General features: G+C 41.9%; 1 protein-coding gene across 1 annotated transcript in view; it reads right to left on the minus strand.

Annotated features, from left to right (window-relative positions):
• Positions 1-4665: 4665 nt before the first annotated feature.
• Positions 4666-18366, minus strand: part of LOC132378705 (rab effector MyRIP-like) — a 74758-nt gene continuing 61057 nt past the window's right edge. Inside the window, exons 7-8 of the mRNA XM_059945806.1 lie at positions 10892-10998; positions 4666-7755 (exon numbers count right to left, since the gene is read on the minus strand). Coding sequence (XP_059801789.1) covers positions 7738-7755; positions 10892-10998 — 125 coding nt within the window. The 3' untranslated portion in view covers positions 4666-7737. The remainder of the gene's footprint in view (positions 7756-10891; positions 10999-18366) is intronic.

The raw sequence follows: 18366 nt of genomic DNA on the forward strand, positions 1-18366 counted from the left end.
TAATCAGTCTGAAGTTAAAAGGACAGCTTTGCAAATGAACAGCGGTGTCTACAGGCTGCTGGCCCATAGCAGGGTGCAGTTTGTAAAGTGAAGGGACCATGAGCAGTTCTCCTATGCATCAGCAAATTGTAAGACAATGGTGTTACGTTAATTGGCCTGCATCAAACCAGGCAAAATTATGGTCTAAGTTAGTCTGCACCATTACATCCATAGAGTCATAGGAAATTACAGCACAGAAATAAGCCCTTCAGCCCATCTAATCTACAATGAACCATTTAAACTGCCTAGTCCTATAGATCTGCACCTGGACCAGAACCTTTCATACCCCTCCCATCCGTGTACCTATCCTAACTTCTCTTAAACTTTGAGGTTGAAATCTCATCCACCACTTGCACTGGAAGCTCATTTCAAACTCTCAACATCTTCTGAGTGAATAAATTTCCCCTCATGTTCCCGACAAATATTTCAAATCTCACCCTTAACTCATGACCTCTAGTTGTAGTTTCACCCAACTTTAGTGGAAAAAGCCTGCTTTCTTTTACCCTATCTATACTCCTCATAATGTTGTATAACTATTAAATCTCCCCACAGGGTTCTGCTTTCTAGGGAATAAACCTATTCAATCTTTCCTTATAACTCAGGACCTCCAGACTTGGCAGCATCCTTGTAAAACTTCTTTGTACTCTTTCAATCTTAATTACATACTTCCTGTAGAGAGGTGACCAAAACTGCATACAATACAAATTAGGCCTCACCAATGCCTTATACAACTTCAACATAGCATTCCAACTCCTGTACTCAATACATTGATCAATGAAGGCCAATTGCCAAAAGCTTTCTTTACCACCCTATCCACCTGTGACACCACTTTCAATGAATTGTGGACCTGTGTCCTCAGATGCCTTTGTTCTACTGCAGTCCTCAGTGCCCTGCTGTTCACTGTGTGAGACTCCCCTGGTCGGTCCTCCCAAAGTGCATTACCTCACTTATTTACATTAAGTTCCATTTGCCACTTCTCTGCCCATTTTCCCAGCAGGTCCAGATCCCACTGAAAGCTCTGATAGTCTTCCTCAATGTCCACCGCATCCCCTATTTCTTGTGTCATCCGCAAATTTGCTGACCCAGTTAACCGTATTATCATCCAGATGGTTGATATCGATGACAACCATCTATCACTACGGCACTGCACTAGTCACAGGCTTCCAGTCAGAGAAACCACCATCTACTACCTCTCAGGCTTCTCCCTCAAACCCAATGTCTAATACAATTTACCACCTCATCTTGAATACCAACCTCCCATGCACCACCTCATCAAATGCCTTGCTGAACTCCATGTAGACAACATCCACTACCTTGCTTCATCAACTTTCCTGGTAACCTCCACGAAAAGCTCTGTAAGATTGATTAGACATGATATGCCAAGCACAAAGCCATGCTGACGATCCTTAATCAGTCCCTGTCTATATAAATACTGATAGATCTGATCTTTGAGAATACCTTCCAGTAACTTTCCAATGACTGATTTCAGCACACTGGCCTGTAATTTCCTGGTTTATTGTGGCTGAGTTCAAGGAAACTTGCAGAACAGACTGACATTGCCAGTTAACACATCAAACTTGACCACAGGGATATTTAATCAATCAGTAGTTGGGATATTTGTGTACTCCAAGAGTTAGCCACCATGGCATTAATGTTGGGTGCCTGGGATCTCTGTCCCCAACAGCTGTGTGAATTACTTTGACCCAGCAATGGTACAGTATTTGTACATTCAAAGGTTTCTCCCACTATAGGTATGTAATTCAATGAAAGCATTTTCAGTCTCAGGGTATTGAAGTAAATGATGTCATTGTAACTGTTGAAATTGTATCAACTCACCTGCTATTACCTCTGATCTTAAGTGTATAAAATGTGATTGAGTTTGGAGACTTTAACAAAAAGGTTTCCAAAAGAATGTGTGCTTGTCATTTTGAATAAAGAGTTTTAGATCACCAACTTCAGTGTCTCTTGATGACTCAGATCATAGTTACAACAAAGTCAAACTTCCAGCTCAGTTCAGCACCACCTAGGTACGGACATAACTTCTAGAATTATAAGCAACCTCCACAACCTGTGAGCAAAAGAGAAATAAGGCGCTGATGGAGGTCACAGCCATGAAACATTCACTAGCAGATCTGGCTTGAACTGCTGAGTATTTCTAGCCTTTCCTGTCCCTAGATTTTCTTGATTTGCTTAAATTTTGATAGGACTTATTTTTAAAGAGGTGAAGTCAATCCGAACTTCCTTGTTACTGAACAATTTCTAGTTGGCAAAATTCACAATACCTAACTCATTTATCGCCCAATAGCATCCCCTCTGTTTTGCTTCAGCTACTGGTCAGTACTCTGACAAATCTGGACTATTACGTGTACCTCTAGGGCTGCAATACCTAAGCCCTGTGCTATTGGTCAGTACTCTGACAAATCTGGACTATTACGTGTATCTCTAGGGCTGCAATACCTAAGCCCTGTGCTATTGGTCAGTACTCTGACAAATCTGGACTATTACGTGTACCTCTAGGGCTGCAATACCTAAGCCCTGTGCTATTGGTCAGTACTCTGACAAATCTGGACTATTACGTGTATCTCTAGGGCTGCAATACCTAAGCCCTGTGCTATTGGTCAGTACTCTGACAAATCTGGACTATTACGTGTACCGCTAGGGCTGCAATACCTAAGCCCTGTGCTATTGGTCAGTACTCTGACAAATCTGGACTATTACGTGTACCTCTAGGGCTGCAATACCTAAGCCCTGTGCTATTGCAATTCAAAGAGCTTTTACTTCCTGCTATCCTCAGCATTATAAACGAGTCATCCATTCACCTGCTTAAGGATGCTCTACCAAATGGTATATCAGCTCCACAATCTCTGTACCTCTTGCCTTCTGCAGTATCCAGGCCCAGCACTGTGATGCTGTGTGTTTCTGTTTCTGTATCTGAAGGATTCTTGGCCTCACAAAGCAGCCAGTGAACCCACCCATTATGATCATGATGCATTAGGGAGAGGGAAATTAAATTGCTTTCCTATAAGTTCACATCTTAGGAGCAATCCAAGCATTGTACAAGTCAACTTTACGTTAATAGAAAGAAGCTTACTCATGCATCATGACTGAGTGTGTCCACATTTCCCATCATCTACTTTATCAGATGTTGATGTGAATTCTGTGGAAGTCACACCTTACAGAGCGGCAAGTCAAACACCTGTATCCCTGAGTGCAATATCTGATAGCACACTGTGTGGGAGAGTCACCTTTGGTGCTGTTTGGAAATGTAACACCAGGTTTTGGGAGTCACCAACAAGATCATTATTTCTTGTCCATCCCTAGCTGCCCCCGGGAGTGTGGTGGCGAGGCATGTGTCGAGCTGTTTAAATTCTGTGTGTTAGTATAGCTAGTAGAGCTACTCTCTTGCAGAATCACAGGCACAGGTTCAATCCTGAGCTTGTGTGCTGTCCGTGTGGAGTTTGCATGTTCTCCCTGTGATCAGCTGTGCTTCCTGATGCTCCAGTTTCCTTCCACATTCCGAAGACAAGTGAGTTGGTAACTGTAAATTGACTCTAGTGTGTGGGTGGTGTTAGAATCTGTGAGGAATCAATGAAAATGTGCGGTGAATAAAATTAGGTTAATGTGGGATTAGTGTAAACGTACGGTGGGTGGTCGCATGAAGTCAGTGGGCCAAAGGTCCTGTTTCTCTGCTTCAGTGCACTCTCTCTCCAACTCTAATAAATTTAGACCATAAAACCATAAGAAATGGGAGCAGAGTTGAGCCATTTGGCCCATCAAGTCTGCTTTGCTATTTCATATTGGTGGATCCATTTTCCTTCGCAATCTCCTGTCTTCTCCCTGTATCCCTTCATGCCCTGACTAATCAAGAATCTATCTACCTCTGCCTTAAATATACCCAAAGACTTGGTCTCCACTACACCAGCACCTGTGGCAACAAATTCCACAGATTCACTGCTTTCTGGCTAAAGAAATTCCCCCTGTTCTCCATTCTGAAATGATGTTCCTCATTTTGAGGCTCTGTCCTCTGGTCCCAGACTCCCCCACTATAGGAAACATCCTCTCCGCATCCACTCTATCTGTGTCCTCTGGTCCTGGACTCCCCCACCATAGGCAACACCCTCTCCACATCCACTCTATCTGTGCCCTCTGGTCCTAGACTCTCCCACTATAGGAAACATCCTCACCACATCCACTCTATCTGTGTCCTCTGGTCCTAGACTCCCCCACTATAGGAAACATCCACTCTATCTGTGCCCTCTGGTCCCAAACTCCCCCTCTAGGAAACATCCTCTCCACATCCACTCTATCTGTGTCCTCTGGTCCTAGACTCCCCCACTATAGGAAACATTCTCTCCACATCCACTCTATCAGTGTCCTCTGGTCCTAGACTCCCCCACTATAGGAAACATCCTCTCCACATCCACTCTATCTGTGTCCTCTGGTCCTAGACTCCCCCACTATAGGAAACATCCTCTCCGCATCCACTCTATCTGTGTCCTCTGGTCCTAGACTCCCCCACTATAGGAAACATCCTCTCCACATCCACTCTATCTGTGTCCTCTGGTCCTAGACTCCCCCCCTATAGGAAACATCCTCTCCACATCCACGCTATCTGTGTCCTCTGGCCTTAGACTCCCACTATAGGAAAAATCCACTCTGTAAATGTCTTTCGCTATTCGATAGGTTTCAATGAGGTCACCCCTCACTCTTATAAATTCCAGTAAGTACAGGCCCAGAGTTATCAAATGTTCTTCATATGACATGACTTTCAATCCCAGAATCATCTTTGTGAATCTCCTATGAACACCACCCAATGTCAGCATATTTTCTCTTAGATAGGAGGCTCATAACTACTCCCAATACTCCAAATGAGGTCTTAGCAGTCCTTTATAAAGTCTCAACATTACACCCTTGCTTTTATATTCTAGTCCTCTTGAAATGAATGCTGACGTTGCATTTGCCTTCCTCACCACCTACTCAACCTGCAAATTAACCTTCAGGGAACCCTCCAGAAGGACTCCCAAATCCCTTTGCACCTCAGAGTGCCCCTTTTATTTCTTCTACCAAAGTGCATGACTGCATACTTCCTGACACTGTGTGCCATATGACACTTCTGTGCCCAAGTCCTTTCGTAGCCGCTCTACTTCCTCAAAACTATCTGCCCCTCCATTATCTTTATATCACTCAGAAACATTGTAACAAAGCCATCAATTCTGTTATTCAAGTCATTAACATATAACGTAAAGAGAAGAGTTTTTCCTGTAGTACCATGGGCTGGGCTATTAACTCATTAATTAGTCTCATGTGTGTCATTTTGTCAAAGATCTTCTGAAAATCCAAATACACAGCATCTCTCAATTCTCCTTTGTCTATCCTGCTTGTTTCTTCAAAGAATTTCAACAGATTTGTCAGGCAAGATTTTCCCTTAAGGAAGTCATGCTGACTACAGCTTGTTTTATCATGTGCCTCCAAGTACCCCCTTAACAATCGACTCCACCATCTTCTTAACCACCGAGGTCAGACTAACTGGACTTTCTTCTGCTTCTCTCCCTTCTTGAAGAGTGGAGTTACATTTGCAATTTGCTAGTCCTTCAGAAACATGCTATAATTAATAGATTTTTGAAAGATCGTTACTAATTCCTCTACAATCTCTTCAACCACTTCCTTCAGAACCCTGGGGTTTATACCATCTGGTCCAGGTGACTTACCTAACTTCAGACCTTTCAGTTTCCCAAGAACCTTTTCCTCAGTAATGGCAACTTCTCACAATTTTGCCCCCAGATGCTCTCAAACTTCCAGCATACTGCAAGTGTCTTCCATAGTGAAGACTGATATAGATAGTTATTCATCGTCCTCTATTACTAGCTCTCCAGCAGCATTTTCCAGCGATCCGATATCCACTCTCGCTTCTCTCCTACTCCTTATTTGTAATTTCAGCTGGAATTGAAAAGCTGGACTCAGTGACATAAAAGTCCATCTGGTACAATAATATGCTCCAGGGAAGGGAATCTGTGGTGCTCATCTGGTCCGAGGCCCATGAAACAACATTCCTGGCTAAAGTGGTTGATTTGTAACTAAGAGGGCAGTTCTGGAAAAGTTTCTAGAACTAGAAAAGAGGGTAGTTCTAAGATCCTGGAAAAGGAGTGTTCAAGGCAAAGCAGGGATGGGCAATGAAGTCTGATGCAGCACTCCTCCACTGAACATCCTGTGCAATCGGCAGTCATCAAATCCGAGAGACTTGCTTCGATGCAGCATTAGCAGGGCATTTGATCTATTTGTTATTTGACCCTTACTTCCAAAAATCTCATCACCCCACAATACCTTCAGTCCCTGCATGGATTGCTTTATGTAAAGGATACACTATAAATGTAAGGTGTTCTGACAAGTATTTCTGAAAGGGGGTGCGTCAGAGTGAAGTTGTTCCCCAGGTTATGACAGGGCTCCATTCCTCAGAAAGGCTCATAATGTGAGCAGTTTACAAATTGGAAATGCAGCCACCGATGATATATATAAATAAAAACATGGGCCAAGCGAGGGTAATATAATTGAACTAGGGTGTTTAACCCAACTATTCAGGTAGTACCATGAACAGTGTTCTCCAGAACAGCTAGCAGATCCATACCACTCGTTGGTACTTTCTTATGTCTGTACCTAAGTCAGGTCAGGTGTTCATAACCTGGTGAAGACCTGTACATCTGCTTTTCTTACATTTGTCTAGTTCAGTTTCCCTGTTCAGGCTCCTTTGAAGGTATCACAGATCTCACTGCAGAGACTGAAACCCATTCTTGGTCCAGCACGTGCAGTGGAAACACAAGGTGCATATACTATCCAAAGTCCCATGTCCCAGCATTAAACACAATGAAGCATTCAATTCACACTAAGTTGTTCCAACATTCCAAATGTATCTAGAATATGAATCTTTACCATTTGCTCTTGTTAATTTTCTGAAGCTAACTATACTCCTCCAAAAATGTTTTGATCTTTGCTTGCCTCTGCTGGTTATTATCTTGGCCCCAGTAACAGAGAGGTGCTGCCTTTCACAAAAAACCAACAAAAATATATCACTCAATGACCCTGCTCTGCAATCCATTCAATCTGGTTGAAAGTTTGATGTGCTTTTATATAAAAATAAAATCAATTATTTATCTGAAAACAAATATGCACTTCAAAATAATGATTATAAAATGGTTCAACAATGCTGTCACACCAGGGAATTGAAGAACAGCCAGTAACCCAGGATTGGCAGAAGTACAGAATACCCCAGGATATTTTTGGCTACTTGGGCAACCATTTCTCATTTGATTAAGATCATACAGTGGACAAATCACTTACAAATAAACCTGCCTCCAAATACATTGAGCTTGTGCTATCATATAAAGACAAATCACATACATGAACACCACAAATTCTGTACATCAAATACGCCAAAGTGCTTTTTCAATTAATGTGGACCAATGTTAGAGAGACTAGTTGCCATTCAGAAAAAGTCTCTTTCGAAATTAAGGCAAAACATTTGATTTACCAAAGGAAAGGTACAATCCAGAAATTATTACAGAATGAACCCAGGAAGGTATCCAGTTAGAGTCTGCTTCTAGGGAACTGAGTAGTGGTAAATCCATGATCTGGGCAAAGCTTTCCATGAATCAAGGCACTATGGACAACCATAGACAGTGAGTGGGTCAGCCTGCTGTCCACTTCTCAGTACGGTGCAGACTTCTGTAGCAGAGAACAGAAAAACGACTTGTTCACAAGTTAAGATCTAGTAGGAGAAACTTTCAGCCTTTTATAATCATGTTTACAGGATTGATCACCATCTTTCACAGACTCATCGGGATGTACGGCACAGAAATAGGCCCTTCGGCCCAACTCATCCGCACTGGCCAAGGTGACTTCTAGATGTATCACTGCCTCTGACGTCTCATTCCATCTACATACCCTGTGTGAAAAGTTGCCTCGCAGGTCCCTTTTAAATCTTCCTCCTCTCATTTTAAACCTATGCTCTCTACTTAAAATAAAAGCCAAAGGGAGGTCATATAACAGAGTGAAAGTTAGTGGGAAGTTAGAGGATTGGGAAGCTTTTAAAAACCAACAGAAAGCAAGTAATAAAATCATTAAGAAGCTAAAGATGGAATATGAATGTAAGCTAGTCGATAATATTCAAGAGGATACCAAACATTTCTTCAGATACATAAAGTGTAAAAGAGAAGCGGGAGTGGATATCGGACACTGGAAAATAATGCAGGAGAGATACTGATAAGGGACAAGGAAATGGTAGATGAACTATTTTGCATCAGTCTTCACTGTGGAAGACACGAGCAGTAGGGTGGAAGTTCCAGGTGTCAGGGGAATGAAGTGTGTGAAGTTACCATAACTAGAGAGAAGGTTATTGAGAAATTGAAAGGTCTGAAGGTAGATACACTCAAGGGTTCTAAAAGAGGTGGATGAAGAGATTGTGGAAGCATTGTATTGATATTTCAATAATCACAAGATTCTGGAATGATTCTGGAAGACTGGAAAACTGCAAATGTCTCTCCACTCTCCAAGCAGGGAGTAAGGCAGAAGGAAGGAAACAGTTAGAAACTATAGGCCACTTAGACAGGCCTCAGTGGTTGGGTTGGTGTTGATTGTTAAGGTTGAAGCACATGATTAAATAGGCCGTAGTCTGCATGGTTTCCTCAAGGGAAAGTCTTGCCTGATAAATCTGTTGGAATTGTTTGAAGAAATAACAAGCAGGATAGACAAAAGAGGATTGGTTGATGTTGCATACTTGGATTTTCAGAAGGTCTTTGACAAGGAACCACGCATTACGCTGCTTAACAAGCTACAAGCCCACGGTATTAACAGGAAAGATTTTAGCATGGATAAAGCAGTGGCTGTTTGGTAGGAGGCAAAGTGTGGGAATAAAGGAAGTATTTTGATAGGCTACTAGTGACTAGTGATTTTCGGCAGGGATCTGTGTTGGGACTGATATTTTCTTATTATACATCAATGATTAGGATAATGGAAATGATGGCTTTACTGCAAAGTTTGCAGACGATATGCAGATAGGTGGAAGGGTAGGTAATTTAGAGGAAATAGAGAGGCTACAGAGGACAGAGAGATTGGGAGAATGGGAAAAGAAATGGCAGATGGAATGCAGTGTTGAGATGTTTATGGTCATGCACTTTGCTAGAATAAATGAAAGGGTTGATAATTTTCTAAATGGAGGGAAAATACAAAAAACTGAGGTGTCCTTGTGCAGGCTGAGGATGGTAAATGCAATGTTAGCAATCATTTCAAGTGAACTACAATATAAAAGCAAGGATGTAATGTTGATAATTTATAAAGCTCTAGTGAGACCTCACAGAGTATTGTGAGCAGTTTTGAGTCCCTTATCTTAGAAAGGATGTGGAAAAACTGGAAAGGGTTCAGTAGAGATTCATGAAAATGATTCCAGGATTGAATGGCTTGTCATATGAAGAGCATTTGATGGCTCTGGGCCTGAATTCACTGGAATTCAGAAGAATGAGGGGTGACCTCATTGAAACCTATCGAATGGTGAAAGGCCTTGATAGAATGGATGTGGAGAGAATGTTTTCTGTAGTGGGGGGAGTCTGCCAGAGGACACAACCTCAGAATAGAGGTGTGTCCTTTTAGAACAGATATCAGGAGGAATTTCTTTCTTTGCCGCAGGCAGCTGTGGAGGCCAAGTCTTTATGTCCATTCAAGATCAAGGTTGATAGATTCTTGATTGGTCAGGGTATTAAGGGATATGGGGAGAAGGTATGAGATTGGGGTAGAGAGGAAAATTTGGATCATTCATGATAAAATGGTGGAGCAGACTCGATGGGCCCAATGCCTTAACTCTGCTCCTATATCTAACGGTATTCTGGTCTTTAGGACTCCCTTACCCTGTGGAAAAGAGTTTGGCTATTCATCTTTTCTATGCCCCTCAATGATTTTAGACACCTCTGTAAGTTCACTCCCCAGCTCCTGATTCTCCAGGAATAAAGTCCAAGTGGATCTAAGCTTGCCTTATAACCCAAGCCCTCCAGTGCTGAGAACATCCTCGTGAAACTTTATTTGCACCTTCTCTAATTTTATGACATCTATACTGAGATATTTTTTATCGGGCACATGATCTTTTTGATCTTTTCTCGTAATGTGTTAACTGATACGACATCGCATTTTTTTCAAAATTTCACTGAAATCTCAACATTAGAAAAGTGTGCAAGGATGTGGGTAACACCATTATCCCAAAAGTAATGATGACTAGATTGGAAAATTTGGGCACATACAGTCAAGGAGGTCATTCCATTATAAATTGGTCTAAGAAGAATTTCCCATTCTAACTGCACTCTCCATTACTAAAAAATGTGTATAATGCCTGGTTATTGATCTTTTCAATTTTATCTATTAATATGGTGCATTGTGACATGAAAGATCACTGATAAAACATCTACATAGGGATTAGTTGATAATTGAATGCCCAATGTTGCATACATTCATACTTACAATATTTTGGCAGCTTTTTTCAGCCATGTTCATGTTGTGAAAAGACATAGTAAAGGCTTAACAGCATGGGTAAAAGACTGCAGGTATTCCTAGCTGTAACAATTGTGATTGTATTCAGTTATGTCACCACAGCTGGCTACAAAGCACTCTGAGATGTCTCAAGGTTGTGGAAACACCATGGAACAAAAAGCTTCTTTTGAAAAAAGGAGTCTGCCTTCAATATTAGTCCAACACTGGTGTAAATGTTTGTGTATTTGTCCTACACAATGTACAAGGAATCTATGTGTAATTACTCAGCATTTGGCATTACTGTTTAATTTACTAACAAGGTGTAAACTGAAAAAGGAAATAAACTTACTGCAGGACTTGCGATAGTTATTGCGGGTTCCTTTTGGCTCTGTGTTTTTGCGTTATCTTGAAACAAACCACTCCTGCTGATTGTCCCAATGTTGTCGAATCTCTCTCCTATAAAATTGACAAATAAAGAGACAAGAGAAAGTCAGAACAGTGCTAGCTATAGTTCAAGTGTAATACCTTCATATGCAGGTCAGGACATTGTTGGGTCAAGCTTTCTCTAGAGATATGGTTGACACATACTGTGAGACTCCTTGTTGTGAGTATCTTGGAACCAATCCTACAGCTGTATTCAGTCAACATCCCACTTGAATTTCTGAAGCTTTAGTGACCACAGAGGGAAATAAGGTCAATGATGTTAAGTACAGAGGGGTCTCGTTGTTGCCGGCCACAGAAAGAGTCAATGCCGAAGTCCTTCACTGAGATGGAAGAGCTGCTCCCAGTGTTGATTCCGCCCAGCCACAGGCACACTGTCATGGTTTTCTCTGCTATAATCTTATGAAGAATGCTGGGTGCAACACTCACTGTTCCACCTGCTCTTTTTGACCTCACCAAAGCTTCAAGTCTATTCAATTGGAAGAGACAGTGGGACACACTGCCCTAGTGCAGCTGGCCATGGATACCTGCATCCACTCTGTATCTACTTCATTTGAGCATACAAAGCACAATAATACAGCCCAAGGTCAGACTAATTTAAAACAAAGGTGCACTTGTCCCAGTGCTTTACCACACATTACATTGCAGCTCCAAAGCTTTTGCAGGAGTGAAATTTCAGAACTAATGGCAACCAAGTGTAGTGACAGTACGTTTGACAGTAAAGCATAGTATTCATGGTGACCATGACTGTGAGTCTTGCTGTCGTTAAAGGTAAATTGGTTCATTATTGTCACAAGTACTGAGCTACAGTGTACGACTTTATTTTATGTGCCACCCACACAGATCACATTACTTTATTGCATTAAGTTAGTCCAAGTAAATGCCATAACAGAACACAGAATAATGTATGCAAGCCCCACCCAGAATAGACAGTGCAGTAGGAATGTAGAACGTTCTACAGTACAGCACAGGAACAGTCCACTATGTTGCACTGCTAATTAAACTAGTAATTAAATGCCTAACTAATCTAATCCTTTCTGCCTACAAAATCCAATATCCCTGCATTCTCTGTATTTTCATGTGCCTGCCTAAGAGCCTCTTAAACACCTTTATTATATTAGACTCTACTAGCACCCCTGGCAATGCAGTCATTTCATTTTTCAATCTTTTTTATTGATTTTCAAATAAAGAATATACAAATCGGAAGAGGAGTTTAGCAAGTAGATAATGTAAAAGACATATAAACAACAATAATAAAAACAAAAAGTATATAATGTCAAAATCAAATAGATAAAATATTATGCTGTTATATATACAATGGTAAAAAAAAACTACAACTCAACAATCATAAAAAAAGATTGGAAATTTTATTGATAAAGAAAAACCCCACTAACTAAAGTGAAACAAAAAAAGAGAAAGAAACAAAGGAAAGAAAAAGAAAGATTGGACAGTCCAATTGAGGATAAAATTAGAAAAAAAGAGAGAAAAAAAAACACATCCTTCCAGTCATCTCCGAACCTTTGTGGACAAGGATTTTCCCCAAAGAGAATAAAGAAAAATAAATAAATAAAGATCAATTAAATCATGTGAAAATATTGAATAAAGGGTTGCCAGACTTGTTCAAAATTAAAGGATGTTTCAAATGTCCGGCTTCTAATTTTCTCCAAGCTTAGACATGACATAATGGAGGAGAGCCAGTAGAAAACAGTAGGCGGGTTAGATTCTTTCCAGTGTAGCAAAATAGCTCTCCGAGCCAGTAAAGTTGAAAAAGCTATCACATGGTGGGCGGAAGCAGACACTTTGCTTGCTTCAGCAATGCACTCCACGCACCCTTTGAACGTACCTCCTCTCACTCTACATGCATGACCTCTGGTATTAGATATTTCAATGCTGGGAAACAGTGACATACATCTGTCAGTGCCTCTCATTATACACTTCTCCAATTAGCCTCTACTACTGGTAGTATTAGCAACCTCTCCTAATAGCACATAACATTTTATTCAGGCACCCTCTCCAAAGCTACATGCTTCCTACGACAGAACTGGATGGAACACTCCAAGTGTAGCCTAATCAAAGTTTTACACATCTGCTACATAACCACTGAACATTAACTATTAGTGTTAACTTCTAGGAACGTGACACTCCCAACCCTTCTGACTCAGCATTGTTGACGCAAATAGGAACGTACGCACTGTCCCCTTTGTGACGTCAATATCCAGCTCAGGAGGCAATGAGCAGCAGTGGTAATGCTTCCTAGGTTCAAGGGTAATAACTTATTGGCTTGGATGGGAGAAAAAGGGTAAATGAAATCCATGGGTACACAGTTAGAAGATATGGACTGAGGATCCCACCATCAGACATTTGGGAACCGGAGAGCAATCTGAAAAACAGGGAATTGGAAGTTGAAACATTTGTATTTCTGCTGATACTACACACCAGCAGGAGAAGAACAGGGGAGACATTAAAAAAGAGCTTTGACAAGTTGCAGATCCGGACATCAGAAGTTTTGAGAGGAGGGAACTTCAATCATGTCCACTGCCGCAGTACGAAAGGAAGCAGCGGGGCAGTGCAGTCAAAAATAGCTTTGACTGGCGACCAATTGGCATTTGCGATTGATTAGCAAGGGCAAGAGGCTGGCCTAGTGGCCAGCGACTGAGAGGAAGAGTCAAAGTGGTGATCTTGAGACCTTAGCTCTTCGAGGCTTCCATGAAGAGAGGCTTCAACCAGGGAAGTTATTTTTTTTTCTCTTCTTTATATCTGCTCAGCTAGGACAGCAGAGATGCTACATAAAATAGTTGAATGCTCCTCTTGAAGGGTGTGGAAAGGCAGGAAGATGTCCGGTATCCCTGATGACCGCAGCTTCTAACAATCCGCATTAAGGAGTTGGAGCTGGAACTGGATGAACTTCGGATCATTCGGGAGGCTGTGGGGATGATAGATAGAACATATAGAGAGGTAGTTACACCCAAGGTGCGGGACACAGGAAACTGGGTGACAGTCAGGAAAGGGAAAGGGGTTAAGGAGCCAGTGCAGAATAGCCCTGTGTCCATTCCTGTCGATAACTGGTTTATCATAAGTCCAGAAATATAGGAGCAGAAGTAGGCCATTTGGCCCATCCATGTCTGCTCCATCATTCAATCATGGGCTGATCCAATCATCACCACTCCCTTTCCTTCTCCCCATACCCCTTGATGCCCTGGCTAACCAAGAACCTATTTATCTCTGCCTTAAATACACCCAATGACTTGGCCATAACAGCCCCTTGTGGCAACAAATTCCATAGATTTACCACCCCTTGACTAAAGTAATTTCTCCACATCTCTGTTCCAAATGGATGCCCTTCAATCCTGAGGTTGTGCCCTCTTGTCCTAGAATCCCCTACCATGAAAAATAACTTTGCTATATCTAATCTGTTCAGATCTAATCTTTTAAGATCCAGAATGCTTCGATGAGATCCCACCTCATTCTCCTGAACTCCAGGGAATACCGCCTACAAGCTTCCAGATATTCCTCATACGGTAACCCTTTCATTCCTGGAATCATCCTCGTGAATCTTCTCTGAATCCTCTCCAATGTCAGCATATCCTTCCTAAAATAACGAGCCCAAAACTGCACGCAATATTTAAAGTGTGGTCTCATGAGTGCCTTATAGAGTCTCAACATCATATCACTGCTCTTATATTCTATACCTCTAAAAATGAATGCCAACATTGCATTCACCTTCTTTACCACCGCCTCAACCTGGAGGTTAAACTTTAAGGTATCCTGCACAAGGACTCCCAAGTCCCTTTGCATCTCTGCATTTTGAATTCTCTCCCTCATCTAAATACAGGTAGTCTCCGAGTTACGAACGTGCGATTTACGGACAACTCGTACTTACGAACCGAGGAAGGAGAACGCTGTCCGCCATTTTAAGTCAGATCGCGATGCCATCTGTCATTTTAAGTTGGATCGTGATGCTGTCCGCCATTTTAAGTCATTGCCATTGACAATGTGTTGAATATTTAACTTTGTATTTGGCTTAAATTTTTCTTAGTAAGATTTACCTTGACCCCGCCCTCCCATTCCGGTCGGCTGATGGCATAGTGAGATCAGCGCCGGGTTCGAGAACAGAGGTTCCTGAGTTCGATCCTGTGACTTCCATACCATCCATGCCGGGCTGATATCGAGCTTGCAACTCGACCTCACAACAAAACCCACTGCCACCTCCAGTTTAAATTCCCACATGGAATATTGTGAAGGATCAAATACCCAAACCCAGCACAGCCCCCACTTGACCCATTTAACCTGTCTCAGTGTGGTGGAGTTTAGGACCCAGGGAGTTCAGTGCGGTGGTCCTTAGGACCCAGCAGACCTGGGAGCCGGCGGAGGTCGGGACCCACCGCCCGCAGTGTTTCTGTTCTTTCGATGGGAAACGATCGTGATTGAAAATAAAGTGGAAATAATAAAGCGTTTGGAAAGAGGTGAAACGCCATTGGTCATTGGAAAAGCGTTAGGCTACAGTCGGTCAATGATTGGAACAATTTTAAAGGATAAAGTGAGAAAAATGGAGCCCTGCCCCAATGAAAGATACGATCATTACTAAGCAACGCAGTGGTTTAATTACTGGAATACATACATTTCTTAAGTGTTTTATATGCACAGAAAGGTAAAATATATACTATATACTAAGACAAACGTTTGACTAACTGACACTAAATAATACTGGATGTACTTGTTCCGACTTACGTACAAATCCGACTTAAAGACGGACTCAGGAACGGAACTGGTCCGTAACCCGGGGATTGCCTGTAATAGTCTGTCCCCATCTAAATAATATCACTTTGGATACTGTTGGGGGAGATGTCCTAACAGGGTCAGATCTCTGGCACTGAGCTTAACTCCGTGACTCAGAAGTGAAGGGGATAGAACAGGCAGTCTGCCGTGACAGGGGTTTCATAAGCTAGGGAATGGACAGGAGGTTCTGTGGGCAAGTACAAAATTCTCAGATGGTGGGGTTTAAAATAGAGCTGCAGGGGTTGGGAACCAGAGTGCCAAACAGTTAGTGGAGAGGTTGTAGAGGCAAATGTTGGTAAAACATTAGACAAAGTTTGGAATCAAAAGGTTGAGCATGGGGGAGACTAGAGCCCTAAGCTGCATATGCTTTAATGCAAGAAGCATCGTAAGAAAGGCGGATGATAGTGCTGAAGATGGGTAGCAGGTTTACAAACAGAGGCAATGCGTAGTGAGGAGAGGTTGTTGATAGGGCAAAATGGTAGTCAACAGGATGAGTTGTAACGTAAAAGGCAGACAAAATCTAAAAGGGTGAATACAGGACTGAAAGTGTTATATTTGAATGTGCGCAGTATACAGAATAAGGTAGATGAACAGTTGCAGATTGGCAGGTTTGATGGTGTCGACATCGCTGAATCATGGCTGAAAGAAGATTACAGCTGGGAGCTTTAGGTCCAAGAATACACGCTGTATCGAAAGAATAGTCTGGAAGGCAGAGGGGGTGGCGTTGATTTGTTGGTAAAAACGAAATCAAATAATCAGAAAGAGGTGACATGGGGTTGGAAGGTGTTGAATCATTGTGGACAGAGCTAAGGAACTGCAAGGGCAAAAAGACCCTGATGGGAGTTGTATATACACCCCCAAACCCTAGTAAGGATGTGGCCCACAAATTACAATGGGAGATAGAAAACGCACGCCAAAAGGGCAATGTTACTATAGTCATGGGGGATTTAAATATGCAGGTAGATTGAGAAAATCAGGTTGTTGCTGGATTCCATGAAGGGGAATTTCTCGTGTCTACAAGATGACTTTATAGAGCAGCTCATGGTTGAGTCCTCTAGGGGATCATCTACTCTGGACTGGCTGTTGTGCAATGAACTGGAATTGATAAGAGAGCTTAAGGTAAAAGAACCATTCGGGGAGAGTGATCATAATGTGCTTGAATTCACCCCGTAATTTGAGAGGGAGGAGCTGTATCAGTATTCCATTGGAGTAAAGGCATTTACAGAAGCATGAGAGAGCAGTTAACCAGAAATGAGTGGAAAGCAACACTGGCAAGGATGACGGCAGAGCAGCAACGGCTGGAATTTCTGGAAGCAATTCAGAAGGCACAGGATATATACATCCCCAAGAGGAAGAAGTATTCTAAAGGCAACCATGGCTAATAAGGGAAGTCACAGCCAACATAAAAGCCAAAGAGAGGGCATATAAAAGAACAAAAATTAGTGGCAAGTTAGAGGATTGGGAAACTTTTAAAAACCAACAAAAGGCAACTAAAAAAGTCATTAAGAAGGTAAAGATGAAACTGTCAGTCGATCAGAGCTTCCATTGTGAAACTGGATGGGCATGTAAGACAAAGTAATTTAATTTGGAGGAATGATGTTGATGGGATTCCTTTACCAAGAATCGTTTTATAATTGGCTTAGTGGGCCCTTTCTTTACCATGTCTCTGCTCATATGCATGACCGTGCTCTGAAAGCAATTAGAATTCATTGTTCCACAATTTATGGAGATTTTAGGATTCCAGAAAGGGTAGAGAGATGGGCCAGAAGATGCAATAGCAATTTTAAAACATTTCACTTGAAGGTTTCAGAGGAATTGCTTGATTCAATGTTCAGATTAAACAAGGACTTGACCCTGCTTAATTAATTTATTGTTTTAGTCTGATTCTTAGGCAGGAGCAAGAGCAAGTGTACCATTTAAACAAACACAGAAAATCACTCTGGTCCTTCTTTGAGAAAGCTATTCTGTTTCTGGCTAGGTCAGAGCCCACCTCAAATAAGCGGCAGATATCTTTCAGCAGAATAGGTGTCAATGCCACTCAGTCACCAAATGAGATCAGAAATGAGTTCCCATCATCCAAATCCAACTGACCTGTGCTTGTTGCTGACATGTTAAAAGGGGTTTAGTATGAGTATGGCTGATGACTGTCTATCAGTTGAAGACATAAGTGACTAAAGCTGCTGTAATCTGAAGCAATGCATAAATTGCTAGAGGTCAGGCAGTATCTATGGAGGGAAATGGACAGCTGAGATGAAGGGCCCAGAGGAAGGGTCTCAATCCAGAACATAAATTGTCCATCTCCCACCACAGATGCTTCCTGACCTGTTTCCATTTGGCTTACATTTTAATGATTTATTGTCATAGGTACCAAGATACAGAAAAATCATGTCCTACACAAGTACACTAAACTAGGAAAAGGAAGAAAGGACTGCAGAATATTGTGCTGCAGTTACAGAGAAAGTGCAGTACAAGTGGACATATAAAGTGGAAGGATCGTGATGAGGTAGACTGGGAGATCTAAAGTTTATCTTTTGGCATATGAGATGTCCGCTCAAGAGTCACATAACAGTGCATTGCATGAAATGCCACAACGTTATGGCACAGGGA

Source organism: Hypanus sabinus, chromosome 20, assembly GCF_030144855.1.
Source record: "Hypanus sabinus isolate sHypSab1 chromosome 20, sHypSab1.hap1, whole genome shotgun sequence".
Lineage (NCBI taxonomy): Eukaryota > Metazoa > Chordata > Chondrichthyes > Myliobatiformes > Dasyatidae > Hypanus > Hypanus sabinus.